This window comes from Larus michahellis, chromosome 1 (genome assembly GCF_964199755.1).
Source record: "Larus michahellis chromosome 1, bLarMic1.1, whole genome shotgun sequence".
In the NCBI taxonomy this organism is placed as follows: domain Eukaryota; kingdom Metazoa; phylum Chordata; class Aves; order Charadriiformes; family Laridae; genus Larus; species Larus michahellis.
In genome coordinates this window covers 45,433,757-45,447,739 of record NC_133896.1, presented here as the reverse complement: position 1 = coordinate 45,447,739, position 13,983 = coordinate 45,433,757, and the positions used below count along the sequence as shown (strand labels likewise).

Sequence of the window (13,983 nt, the reverse complement as noted above, 5' to 3'; positions counted from 1 at the left end):
ATTTGTACAGTTATGGGATTTGGGGATTTTGTTATTTTGAAGAAAACTGTGAGACCTTGCTTACCAGAATAACTGCAAGACTTTCACTACCACACCTCATATTTCATATACACAGCAGTTCAGAAAATGTGCAACATTAACCAGAGGAGTACTGGGGCTGGGGTGTGTGTGTGGAATAGAAATAGATCTGCTACGAAGAAACCAATAATGCTGACTTTCTCCTATTGTTCTTAGGTGCAAGATATGAAGATATTTGCCAGAAAAGCAAGGTACATTAGGAAATTTTGCTGTATAACCTACTTGCAGCTCTATCCCAGAGGAAGGTAATCAGTGAGTGCATGTATTTCTCAGTATCTGAGAAATTTTAACTGCAACTGGAAACTAGCAAAAAAATGCCTTTCTAAGGTCTGGAACTGACAGGGAGTGGGGACATAACACTAACATCTTGACTTCCATTACAAGCTAAAAATTCCCATCCAAGTAGTTTTTAATCAAACTCTGTATGTGACATTACATGACAACACTGAACAATTTTTAATTCTTTCCAATTATGTTGACACTTGTTACTCATATAGAAAACTCGTGTCCCCTTTTCCAGATTCGGGTACTTTTTAGCAATGTATCTGTGGAAATTAATTATGAGCTATTTATCTACCCTGTGTAATTTTTTGCTTGAAGACTGGACAGGGCGTAAGCAAGGTCAGAGTAAAAGCTTACGACTAGGTGAAAAGTTGAGGAAGATATTCAAACTGAGGCACAAGGATGGAAGAGCCACACAAAGGCGCATCAGTAGAGCATAGGAAGAAAATATGAAACTGATGGGATGAACAATGAAAGCAAATGTAGCAGAGATAAACAGGAAAGAGGATATGGTCGGAAAAATGGGAATGAGAAATGGAAAACATGTATAGGTGACACTCCCTAGCTCTGCCATAGGCTGCTACAACAACCCTGAGTCAAACACTGAGTATCATTACTTGTGATCTAGACTACTTATAATAAAGGCTTTTTCAATCAGAGAACTCCTACACTATTGTAACTGTTTTCTTCCAGCACAGAGGTGGCGATATTTCAGGAATGGATGCAATATTTCACAAAAAAAACGACACTGTCAAAATCCTTAATTAAAAGGCGTGACTAAAATAGCATGGCAAATAGGGCTATAAGCAATTTTTAGGTCAAAGTCTTCTTGTCCCTTTACCTCATCTACCCGAAGGGCCTGGGACCAGCTCCCAGGAGCTGCTGATTAACTCACCGTCAGAGCCAGCAATTTTCCGTAGGTGAGATGGGCTGGAATGTGGTCGCTCTTGGATCGCAGTGACTCCACGTACCAGCGCTCTGCTTCTGGCAGCCGGCTCATTCTCATATAGGCTTCTCCTACAGGGTGAAACAAATGCTAGTGAGAATGCCCAAAATTTCTCAAGGCTTCCATAATTTATTATCTCATTTATAATTTGCTATGTATTAAATGACCAGAGATCTTGAAAAGGGTGAAGCGCTTTGAATACCTGCAATGACACATACCCAAAAAAAGCCTTACAGACACTTGAGGGAAGATATTGAGTTATTGCCTTATTAGGGCTGAAAGAGCATGGTTGAGATGAAAGTCTTGTTGGAACAGAATTGCACGAGAGAGCTCCAGCTGCTAAGTTTCAGTCAGAAGTCTCAAAGTAACAAAAACTTCATCACATCTACTGTAGAAAAGTTACTTTTTTTCCATCAGTCTACATTTCACAGCATGGAATGGTAGGGAGAATACGAAAAGTGTTTGCCTTTAAACATAATACATCCAGAACTTAGATTTTTTAAAAAACTAGGAAAGGTTAAGAGTCCTGAAAATTGGAGGGAGGGGCAAGACATTAAAAACCTAATCTCTAAATGTAGTTAAATTAGGTCATGTGCCACAATTAGTTTAAATTAGAATATAACATCCATAATTTTAAAATTGCTAGTCGTAAGAAGTCACGTACGAAATGACCAAAATTGTACATTTTTCAAAGTGAAATCCTTTACTATGAGAAGCTGAGGCAGGCAATATTGAAGAACAGATGAATGGGATGTCAGAAAGCCATATACTGTGGTACAGATAATTGTAGTCTTGAAGTTTCTGAGAAAGAATTTAGCATACAAAGAAGCAGCTTCTCCAAGAAGCAAACCACCAAATTTTGCAAAGGCTGGAAAGCAATAGCAAACATGTAATGGTGAAGAGCAGCAGCTTTCAGATTAATACCTTGCATTTACACAGCTCTTTCATGAGGGATATAACTGTGCCCTTGCCCAAGCCAAAGACAGACCGAAAATGCCTACAGGAGAGCCAGCATTTCATAATCTCCCAGCTGATTAATTCCAAATAAATGGCTAAGTTTCTTCCCAAAATTATGATGTCACAGTTTATCCAGTGCCACCACTGGAGGATCAAGAGAGGACTACAGCTGACCAAAGTAGAGGTCAGCTAAGGCTGTTGCCAGCTGAGTCACTGCTTCCAGTTCTGGATTACATGGAAATTAATAGCTTTGAGGGCATCAGGGAGAGAGAGAAAGACCAATGTTCTTTATTCAAGCTTGAAGCCAACTACCACACTCCCAAAACTCAGAGAAAAAGGTGCCACCTACATGCTCAAAGACGTAAAATAGAAGGAACTCTTACCACGGGAGCTACTTTGAGTATCTACAGGGGATATGAAGTGGAATATGAGCTTAATACAAATCCTCAAAAAAAAAAATTAGGCCTAGGTCCAGGTTTGTTTGTTTGTTTTTTATCTTTGTCAGCAGAGAGTAGGGATCCCAGGCAAAATGTGCCACATAAATTTGAGTTTCAGGAGTTAGGGTGCAGTGCATGCAAAATGACCTAACCACAGTCTGCAGATATAGAGTCAGAAGTCACAAGTCACACTGAGCCAAGGCTAAGGGAAGCCAACGTGATTTTTATGAGCAAATACAGTATTTCCAAAACGGGGTGCAAGCCTGTAAATCTAGCAGAACAGGATTTCTAATTCAAGGATATACAGAGCATTCTGTACTCATGCACTGGTCTTCGTATCTGATTACATACACAGAAGTAGCTGATGTTTCAGTCCCAGAAGTACTCAAATCATTCTATTGCTGGTTACGGCCAAACTAAAAGAACAACTTAAAAAAAAAAAATCAAGCCAAATAAAAAAAAAAAAACAAAAACAAAAACAAGCAAACAGGAAAGATACCCCAAAAGAACACGAACACTCCCCAAAAACCACAACCAAATTCAGGGATATCAATGTCACTTGCATTTTTTTCCACCATGTCAGCACTCACAAATAAGTGACGTAACATTATACCTTGTTATGCACAAAACAAAGTCATGAAGTCAAGTGTTGAAAGGATGGAAGAAGCCAGAACTCAAGCTATATGCTCCCCTCAACTCCTCTCCCTAGTAATACGCTTTATGGCAGAATGTTTAATTATTTGATTGCATACTATTTTTCCCATGAGCCCCTGCTTCATTTAGCATACAGGAAATGAGGAATCCATATTGCCCTTTCTTTTCTTAAAGTGGAAAATTCCAGCTCTTGGCAAAGTTTCAAGCAATTAACAACAAGATCCTTTAAAAAGTAATGTAAGCAGCCATAAGAGATGGAGTTATTATCTGCTGGTAGTATATGCTGAATGCACTGCCAAATTTCAAAAAGATCCAAGGTTCTCATCTACTTTCCATGATGGATTCTGATATAAAAAGAGATTAACATCTTCAGAGAACTGGCGAATTCAATTTTTAATACGTTTTAAGAGCTCAGCTACTTTACAAGTTAACCTCCTAAAACTTTGAGGGTATTTCTGAGTGGCACATCTAGAAACATATCAATCTAAATGTCAAACTGTAGAGAAAGGAATTTTATTCCCCTCTAGACTTTACAGGAATTCACTATAGCTGAACATTTTTTTTTCTGAAGAGTCTGTTTTCTGCCCATAAGCCCCATATCATCAAGAACTGCTGTATTATGCGCAATTAGAACATGTCATTACTGCAGAAGGAAGCACTGTTAGGGTGCCTGATAGTAATTTCATTTTCTAAATGATTTACAGTGACAATCCTATTTAAAAAGAAATCAAAGTAAGCTGAAAACTGGATATTAGGAAAAATTTTTACACTGAAGGGGTTATTAAGCATTGAAACAGGCTGCCCAGGGAAGTGGTTGAGGCACCATCCCTGGAGGTATTTAAAAGACGGGTAGACATAGTGCTTAGAGATATGGTTTAGTGATGGCTTTTGTCAGAGTTACATTGATGGTTGGACTAGATGATCTGAAAGGTCCCTTCCAACCTCGGCAAGTCTATGATTCTACAATTCTAAAGGCTCTGCCACTGCCATACTCAAAGATCAGAATAAAATCAAACATCTGCTAATTGAAGTCAGACTGATGCAATTTTAATAAAAGTTATTCCAGCTTAAGACAGTTTTCCAACAAAATGACAGAGAAAACATGTATGGATTGACTTCTGCCATTCAGGATGCATTTGGGTATTTGAGTGTTTGAGATTAAAATAAGAAAAACAGTATTTGTCATTTAAAATAGTGTATTTTTATAAACTTGCAACATGAATGATTTATTCATTAGGAAAATAACACAATGTCCATTGGCAGAAAACATGCAAACCAATGGTACTTGTGAGCAGGTTTCTATATTTACTTTAACAATTATTTAATTTGAAAAACCTTTCAAAACTCATGTTAAAAATCTGAAAGGTCATACACACAATTTATTAATGAAACTTGTCTGATCTATGATGTATTCTACTTTTCTACTAAAGGTAACAACAACAGAGAAAGAAATTCATGGCAGTGAAAACCTTAAGACATAAATTGACAGTTATTTCAGTTCCCTAATCCATATCAACATGCAGCCACGTGCAGCATTGCCTGCACGATGAGTGGTAGCAAGAAATTCAACAGCTAACTGGAGTAAAAGGAGACAAGTGAGGCATTCAAAAATGTTTCCAGTTTTACAGTTCAAACTAACATTTTCTGTTATTTATACAGCAATTCCTTAGCCTATTCCAAAATGAGGAACACAAATTATTTAATTGTAACTGTCATTTACTGATGTAGTACAAGAAAACACATTAATATGCAACTGAAACACTTTATAAAGGAGTGTATACATACTTCATTAATACTTTATGACAAAGGAATGAGAAATGGGCTACCTTTTAACTAGATTTACACCACACACACTCTAAAATCCTGGTACTCAAGTGGATTTTCTTTGCTATAGAGATAAACCAATTGCAAGACTACTTACCATCCTCCAAAGCAATATTTCCTCATAATCTTTGGGATTGAAAAATAATCTTTCAAAATAAAACAAAGAAGAAAAAACCAACAAATAAAACAACAACAAAACAACCTCTACTTAAATGACCCCAGGACAAATTAATTAAGTATAATTAAAGAACAATAACAGTCATATTAAATATTAAATATTTATATTAAATAGTAATACTAATAACGGATCAGCTTGCTAGCAGCTATTTCCCCTGAAAGGCTACCTTTATACTCAAGTGCAATATGAGCTTAATACAAATCCTCAAAAAAAACCAAAAAACAAAACTTAAGATTCTCTACTACATATCACACATTGTTAAAAACCAAAATTAGGTACCGTTTACATGAACGTATGTTATATGGCTCTAGATTAACCTCTCATCTGCTGATTTCAGATTTGTTCTGTTTCCAATGCACATTGTCATACCAAGCAAAGGCCATCTCCTTGCAGGAGCACATTAGACTGATCTATGAGCAAGTACAACGAAACTATGGATGGAATAGCACTGTGCCTCTATAGGTGCCATGTACCCATACTTTCAGATTAAAAACATATGTCCCTCCTGTGGCCTTCCTCTTAGGATCCCAAAAGATGTTGTTGAAAAGACAACTGAAAAATTATCCCTGTGAAGGAGACAATGCAGGATAAATCCGCCTTACATCATCCTTGGGCATGTTCATTATCTGCCACTCAAATTGCTGGATGGTAAAAATGTAATATAGAAAATATAGAATTTGGCATTGACAAGAGCAGAAGTCAAAACAGAAAGGAAGATGGAGATGCACTTTGAAAAGGAAAATCTCTAATATATACATTCAGTGAGGAATTAAATTTCATTTTTCCATCATTTCTTTGAATTGGGAACATAAAGAGGTTGCCTTAGAAAATAATGGAGAGGTGTGCATCCCTGTGCACCACAATACCACAAGAGGGTTGTGTCTTTCATAATGCAACCGTGCAGCCTCATTGTGCAAATCAAGGCTGCAGATGCATTTAGCATAAATGCACCTCCCTAGATATGTAACTTACTTCTTTCTTCCCTTAGGTACCGGTGTGTACAATAACATCGTAAATCTAGAAGCACAGTTTGATGTCATACTATACTGATGTTTAAGATATACTGCAAAAGATTAACAGTCTCGATGATAAATATGCAGTGCATGCACACATTCTCTGAAACAGCTGAAGCATGTGAACTTAATGAGCATCAAGTTCTGCATAGACTAAGCATATTCTGTTTGGGGTTTTTTGACTTTTACAGAACAATCTCCTTCAAGATTCCAAGGAATGCATTGTATTTTAAGAGGGCTTTTGATGGATAGGAGTCAGTCCACATTTACTTGCGTTGAGCAGATTCTTATAGGACTCAATTAGCCAAAGCAAAGCCTTTGATCTGTTTTAATTAGACCACTAAGCTACTTTTGAAGGAAAATACCTAAGAGGAAAACAGATATATATGAAAGGCAAAATAAAATCAGTTGCAGCGTGGAACAGCATGGACTTTGCACAGCTGTTTCCTGTTGTACAAAGACTTCCAGTGAGAGAAGTACATTGACACAAATACAGGCATTGAGCTCACCTGACATAGATAATTTCGTTTTCATTTTCCAACAGATGTGCTACCAGCAGTAAATCATAAGAATTCATAACTGAACAAGTGATTGTAGTTTTTTCTTGCCTTTTACTTTATTTACACACCTTTTAAAGATTATTATTTCGTCAGCAAAACATGGACATTATGCCAGTATAGGTTTCTTTAAAACACTCTTAATAGAAGCACTTTCCATTAGAATCATGCCTAACTGGGATCCTTGTAGTCCAATTTCAACATTGGACCATATTTTTGGTCTACAAACCTTCAATTATACTTATTTTCATACAAAACACCATATGTTTAAAATAAAAATGCATTTCAGGCTTAGACTCTTAGCTTTTTCACAATTCTGTCTAAGAAAACTCAAGCATTTCACATGAAATTATAGATCAACAGTCCAAAGAGATAAAACTAAAAAAACCTGAGAATCTGGGGAAAAAAAAAAAGCCTGGTCTCAAACATTGCATCCACTACCCCCTCAGCAACCCACTGCTGTAACCTTCATACCCAGCTTGAATGTCTCAAACAAAGTGAAAAAACAGGAGACATTGCAATCAGCCCAGAGATTTATATTCAGCTTTGGACAGCAGATATAAACTACCACAAAAGTCTCAGAGGGGGAAGAGTTAAAGTATCAGGATGGGAGCAGGGAGGGGGAGAGAAGGAAGCACAACCTTGTATTCCCATCACTATCGGAGTGGACTCCATTCTTTTTTCCCTAGAACGTATAATAAAATATACGTATGAAAGAAAAAAAACCCTTTTCTTGAATCAAACTAGTTTTAAAAGTTTGTAATGTAGACTTAGTAAGAAATTACCAGTAAAGGTTCATGAGATGCACAGGAAGCACACTGATGACTGGAGCTCAGACAAGTGCAGGTACCACGCTCTGCGTAAGTTATGATGTGAGATATGTATTTCACAGCTTAATCATCTTTGCCTCTTAAAAAGTAAGTCTTGCACAGCATGAACTGTAAAACTATACCAGCAAAAGTGTTTCTTGGGGTTCTAAACAATATCTAGAAGTAATTCAATAAAAAAGCATTTAATGGGACCAAGGGACAAATGGCATAGGAGCCTTAACAATATTAACAGGTTTGTACAAACAGCTACAGCCACCCAAAAGCATAATCAAATAAAGCGATAGTTATGTTATAATCATCAACACAGAAAGTCTCTCTGCATGCTAAGCCTCTGTACTTATGATGCAAACCTCTGCACCAGATGTAAAATCTGGCTCCCCTTTCCTGTTCTGTACCTGGCTGCCACTTTTGTATGATTTGTTTTCTGTCCATGTTCAATGTAGCAGATTAGCAAGGAGAAATCTGAACTCTAATCTGCGCATCATTAACTGTATTCACTCCTGCAATGTTAGCTTCTTTTGTAACTTGCTTTTCTCATAAAAAATGTTTGTAAGGCTTTGCATTAAATGCATTTGAAAATAGACATTCAGATGTTAGCTGTCAAGGGCAGATGAAGTGTGATCAAGACATTTGTCTTTATGACAGTATCTTGCCAATCTAAACCTGAACAATGCCACCCCAACATCCTTCTTGTTACCGTTCCGTATTAAAATAAAGCCTCCATGGTCCACCTCACGCCACTTAACTGGCAAGAGTATGAATTACTGTAGCAGGTGGGCCAGTGTGGTTTTAAAAGCAATGTAATACAATCAACTGTACAATATCAGATTTCAAGGAACGCAAAAGACATCTAGAGCAGAGGCTGATCCTTAAGTAATCCTAATATTGGCATTAAAGTGTTCAAGATCCCACAGGGACCATTTTATCTTTTGACCCCAGGTTTTAATTGAAACTTTAAACAAAATATATTACCTATTTAATGCAGCTGAGCTGGACTCTGGCTTTTGTAGTGCATGTTGCCATGCCAAGCAAATTAATCTGTGTAACCTTAGCGTGTACTTTTTAATTTACATCAAAGAAATATGACATAGAGAAAATAAATACCAAGCCAACCCTATACAGCTTGTTGAATAATTATTTTGATTCTAGTTTTAGAGTTTTAATTTTTAGCTGGTTTGGGTTCTTTAAAGAAAAAAAAAAAAAAAAGAAAAGGTTTTACTTCTTGGTACAAAGCCAGAGAAACATATGGTTTCCTTAGCTGAGTTGTTGCACACCTGGCAAAATAAATCACAGCAACAGGAGACCAAAATCTACCCTGCAACTTTTCATATGCACAAACTTAGAACGTCTGATGCTGGTCTTCTGGCCCCGCCTTTTGTACCATGAATAAAATGCAAAGTCAAATGGATGGTTTGCTTCTTGAGGCCCAATACTACTTCTTCCTCTAAAAGGCAAGTTACTTAGAGTCTTAAAGGACAAGAGTCAGCCAGGCAAGTTGGCGTACCAGAGGAATGAGTCCATGGGCCTGTCAGAGAGAAAGGCCAATAGAAGCAAGCACAGGAAAAGAAGTGTAACGCAAACAGGGAAAGCAGGTGGTGTAAAGGCTTAACACTGCTGGAGTGTTAATGCTACTGCACTCAGAGCACTGGAGTTCAACCCCTAATTCAGTTTAAACAGTTTGTCTCCTGTTTATTCTCTTTTGAGTATGTCATATACATCATACAAGGAAAAAAGCCTTCAGAAAATCTTCAATGAAATGATTGAATGATTTTTAAAAATTAGACAAAGCACTGTTTTCTTACATCACATGCCAATACCTAACACCGAACCAAGAAGAGTGATTGCCAGAGACTCAGAATGCATCAATCACAATGACAACTGCAGCAGGTAATCCTCAAACTGTAGCTATTCTGGGATTTAATGATAAACTGTGAAGACTTTTTCCACAGGTGCAGTGACAGGGAAGGACCTTTCCTTCCTGAGCAGATGGGGAGCGCTCCCCAGTTTTTCCCCTGTTCCTCCCCAGCAATGAGTACACAGTGAGCGGGTACAGCTCAGAGTTAGGTTCACACAGTTCCAAGCACAGGAGACGGGACTGGCCAATTTCAGTTCCTCTAGTCTCCTTTTTAAAGGCAAGAAGTAGGCAGACAAGTTTGTGTAATGCTGTTCATCAAAGAAAGCATTATAGTGAATGGGTTTACAATTTTATCTTGAACATCAAACAGAAATAAACAATCCGGTTGGCCTTCGGGTGCCCAGTGAAAGCATATGAGCTGCAGAGCGGATGCACTCCTGATAATGGATTTCGTTGCCTTGTTCTCCTGTCACACCCGATGCAAAGAGATAACTGAATAGGTGTTTAGAATTTATCTCACACAAGTTGAGCTAGCAAGTCTAAGCTAGTCATCTTAGCCTCTTTTACAGAAGTGTGCTTGCAGGGGATTATTTGTATTATCTGAAATAGATGTCTAAGTCAGATGGGCTTAATTACTCCCCAGAGATATCTTTTTCTCTCGACACTATAAAGTGAGCTTAGCTACTACCAAGCTCTGTCTTGTCATCTAATCTTTACACTGTTACAGGTAGGAGAAACCAACTGCAGTCATGTACACTCATGCAGATGCACTCAGGACAGCTTTAAACAAATCAGTCTGAGTCCTGCTGTTAATATGGCTACACTGCATTCAATTCAAGTCACTACCGAACTCTTTACGTAGCCTCTTGGATCGCCTTTGCAGCAGAGCCAACAAGCCACCCCTCAGCAAGTACTGTGAACCAAGTTCCGGTTTCCCTGCAACAGCTGCCATCACAACAGCAAACAAAATACAAATATATGCTACGTTAATAAGCTGTACTTTACAGAGCTCCATAATAGCCTGTTGCTCTTTGCAATAGGCTGAAAGGGGCTAAGGTAATCTTAGTTGACCCTAATTTGTTATGCCGCTAGGACATCCGTGAAGTGCCGGTAGCCGCCTAAAGCAAAGAGAAGCCAGAGTATGGGCTAAGCAGGGGAGGGAGGAAGTGTAGCAGCAGCCAAGCCCAGGCAAAGGACTAAGCTGTTTTTTGTGTTCACTATTGCTTTGTGAGTTAATAAATGCAAATCCCAGGAACAGAGTGAACTTGGACGTCACGGACTGTGCTTATAAAGGAAGCTGAGAAAGGCCTCCTGAACCTAAAAAAGTAACCAATGGGCAAAAAAGTAAAAAACTAAAGAATCTTACAGGTCATAGTGGTTCTAAAGGGAGCACCTATTCACAGGAAAAGAAAAACGGTGGCACAGGCCTGCTTTGTGATGGAACAACCATCATGCTAGAAACAGCATTACTTTACTTTTTCCAATTTCTGTACTTCTGAGGAGAACTTTTATTGGAATTGTGACATATATATCTGCACTAAAGAGGGCAGTCAAACTTCAGAGGGTTTCGCTGGAGCACTGCGGTTCTTCAGCAATCACTATAGAACACCAATAGCAAGCAGAGGCTTAACTCATGGAGTGGTGACCGCTGATAACCCCACCAAATTTATCAGCAAATGCTGGTAAATAAAACTGATGAAACAATAGTTCAGCTAAGACTCCCTATGAAGAAAAGTACATGCAATAATCAACTTGTGCGTTCTAGGGATTTTAATCATTTGCATTAATCTGATAATGCTCAGCATTCGGGGAGAAGTAACTCTCCATGGAACTGTATGAACTGTTAAGGAAGCATTTATACTATTACTGACATTAGATACTTTATCACTGTGACAAGAGAAGTACTCAATTTAGCATTTACAGAGATTTGCAAACATGTAGCATCAGTTAACAACTACAGTTTTAGAATATTTTTTTCCTATGTCCAAGTACTTGTAAGGAGCTAATAAAAGATGCCTTTCTTAATTAAGTAGTAGAGTGAGTGGTGCCTCCTTTCAACAACTGTGTCAAACCAATTGGTATCAACCAATATATTCCCTTGTATTTTAGGCATTGGGAGGGGGTAAAAAAAGGCACAAAATCCCACATGCTTCCTGTTGATCCTAATTGTTTCTACATACATTTCTAATTGCTCTACTTTAAACTACTTTAAAGGCATCTTACATTCTCTTCTGTTGCAGATAGGAGCTCACAGAGTCTACTGGGCCAGACACTGAGGTTGCTTAACACAAACACACGCCCTTTCAGAGAGAATTCCACTTAAAAGCACCTCTGGAGCAATGGAGAACCTGCCCTCTTCTTTCAGATCTTGTCAGATCTGAATACTATAAATAATAATCCATATTATCTTCTTTATCTGTTTAATGTATCCTGTATAAAGATGCAATGAAGAACATGAGGACTTGGAATTAAAGAACAAAAAACCACCTCAGCTAAATTAACGTTACTTGCAGTACTCAAGAGACTCTGCTAAAATTTTAAGAACAAACAGCCTGGTCCTGAAAGAAGAATTCTCTCATTGTTGATGTCTAACTAATAGTACATGAGCTTGGAAAATAGTTTTTGGCACAACCTGAAAAAAAAAATCCAACTATCTATCTCTCTGGGCCTATTTGGACATCTTGTTGGTTTACAAGGAAATTTAACATCCAACACCCACACTAAATTTTATGTTATTATCAATCTCACTCCATTTTCTATGAAGTAAATACAATTTCTTCTTAGTTTCAAAGATGGGAGATTTAAAAATGTGTATGAATTGAACAATGTCTCCAGGATAATGGATGAAATAAAAAAAAATAGGTATGAATTGCACAAGGTCTCCAAGATAGCGCATGAGAGATTCTGGAGGCAGAGAAAAACACCGTGCATTCTACATGTAAAAGTGCTGCATGGACACTCTTAAAAATGTCCAGTATCTAAGAGCCTCATAATTTATTGTATCTTATCCAGCATTACAGTTGCTGGCATTTAAGCTCGGAACCTGGTTTGGCTCATATCTACTGAAGGCAATTATTTTTGTTTTTATTAGCTAATTCATTTGAGCATCAGTTGCCTGGCAAAGCTCTTTTGTTTCACCCCGTCTTACTCCTCAAGTATCTTTCTGAAGCACTAACAACGTACTTACCCATCATGTTGTATAAGCTCTGTGGTGCAAACTGCCTTGGCATTTTTTGTATTGCTTCTTTGTAAACCGTCAGGGCATCCTGAAAAGAAACACACAAGTGGGACAAATCATTAGTAAAGAACCAAGTTCAAAAGCAGTCTTTCGCCTTTCACATATAAAGTAAAACCAAACTATCTTCCTTTCTCAAATGAAAGGTGCAAAGAGAAAGAAAACACATTGGTGTCATAAATATTACAGAAAGTTGACATTTCTCGTTTACAGAAGTTTTACCAAATTCAGTGAAGCTTATTGACAAGAGACCAAATTAGCTCCAATATTGCAGCTCTTTTTCCAGGTGGAAATAAAAGGAATATTTTTTTAAATCCTCAATGACTCACAAGTTTATAAACATATATAAAATTCTATAGGCTGTCAGAGAATATGAAATAATATGAAACTGCAGACAAAGGACTTTCTGATGACTAAGCTACAGTAAGTGACCTAAACATAAAGAAATCATTGTCTACTGCCAAGTAATAACAAAACATAATCCTCACAACTGAAGTCTGCTTCACAGAAAGAATGAGATAGACTATAGTGTCAAGAATGCCAAAATTGGATTCCCTTCACAAATGTGCTGTGCCTTGAATTACTTGATTACACATTTATGATTCATTCAGCACTTCACATGCTTACTGGTCAGTCTGTTAGTTCTGCATCATTTCCTACATCATCCCATCGAACAGTCACTGCTTGTGAAGGCTGAAATATGCTTGAAAAAAAATCAAAGCTGGGTCAGACTGCACTGACCACGAGCAGAAATCTGATGGTTTATATTCTTAAAATCCCTTGCACCTCCCAGGCACTGCACTCCAACTCTACACTCTATCAGCCATGCAGACAACATGCTGCTGTTCTCTTATCTTTATGGATGTATTAGCTGTCTGTGTCTGCGTTTTAACCAATTAGTAACTGCCATCCGACAGAGCTGAATTCAGCAGACAGATGACAGAGAATCCATAGAGCCTGTGCATGCCTAATCTTAAACAGCTGAGGTAACTGTCACGGTCAGGAAGAGTTATATGGATCAAAATCATGCGTAACTCCTGTTATGAAGTATGCGTGGCAATGCAAAGACAGAATGACTTTCTTTCAAATATTGTTAAAGGTCAAAACTCAAGCCAATGTCCAGTTTTAGTAATTTCA

General features: G+C 37.8%; 1 protein-coding gene across 3 annotated transcripts in view; it reads right to left on the bottom strand.

The window, feature by feature from the left end:
* The window catches only part of TMTC2 (transmembrane O-mannosyltransferase targeting cadherins 2), a 256,731-nt gene that overhangs the window by 61,948 nt on the left and 180,800 nt on the right, over positions 1-13,983 (bottom strand). For all 3 annotated transcript variants that reach the window (XM_074574401.1, XM_074574410.1, XM_074574420.1), the window contains 2 exons: positions 12,799-12,877; positions 1,256-1,377 (listed from right to left, as the gene is read on the bottom strand). In XM_074574401.1, coding sequence (XP_074430502.1) covers positions 1,256-1,377; positions 12,799-12,877 — 201 coding nt within the window. The remainder of the gene's footprint in view (positions 1-1,255; positions 1,378-12,798; positions 12,878-13,983) is intronic.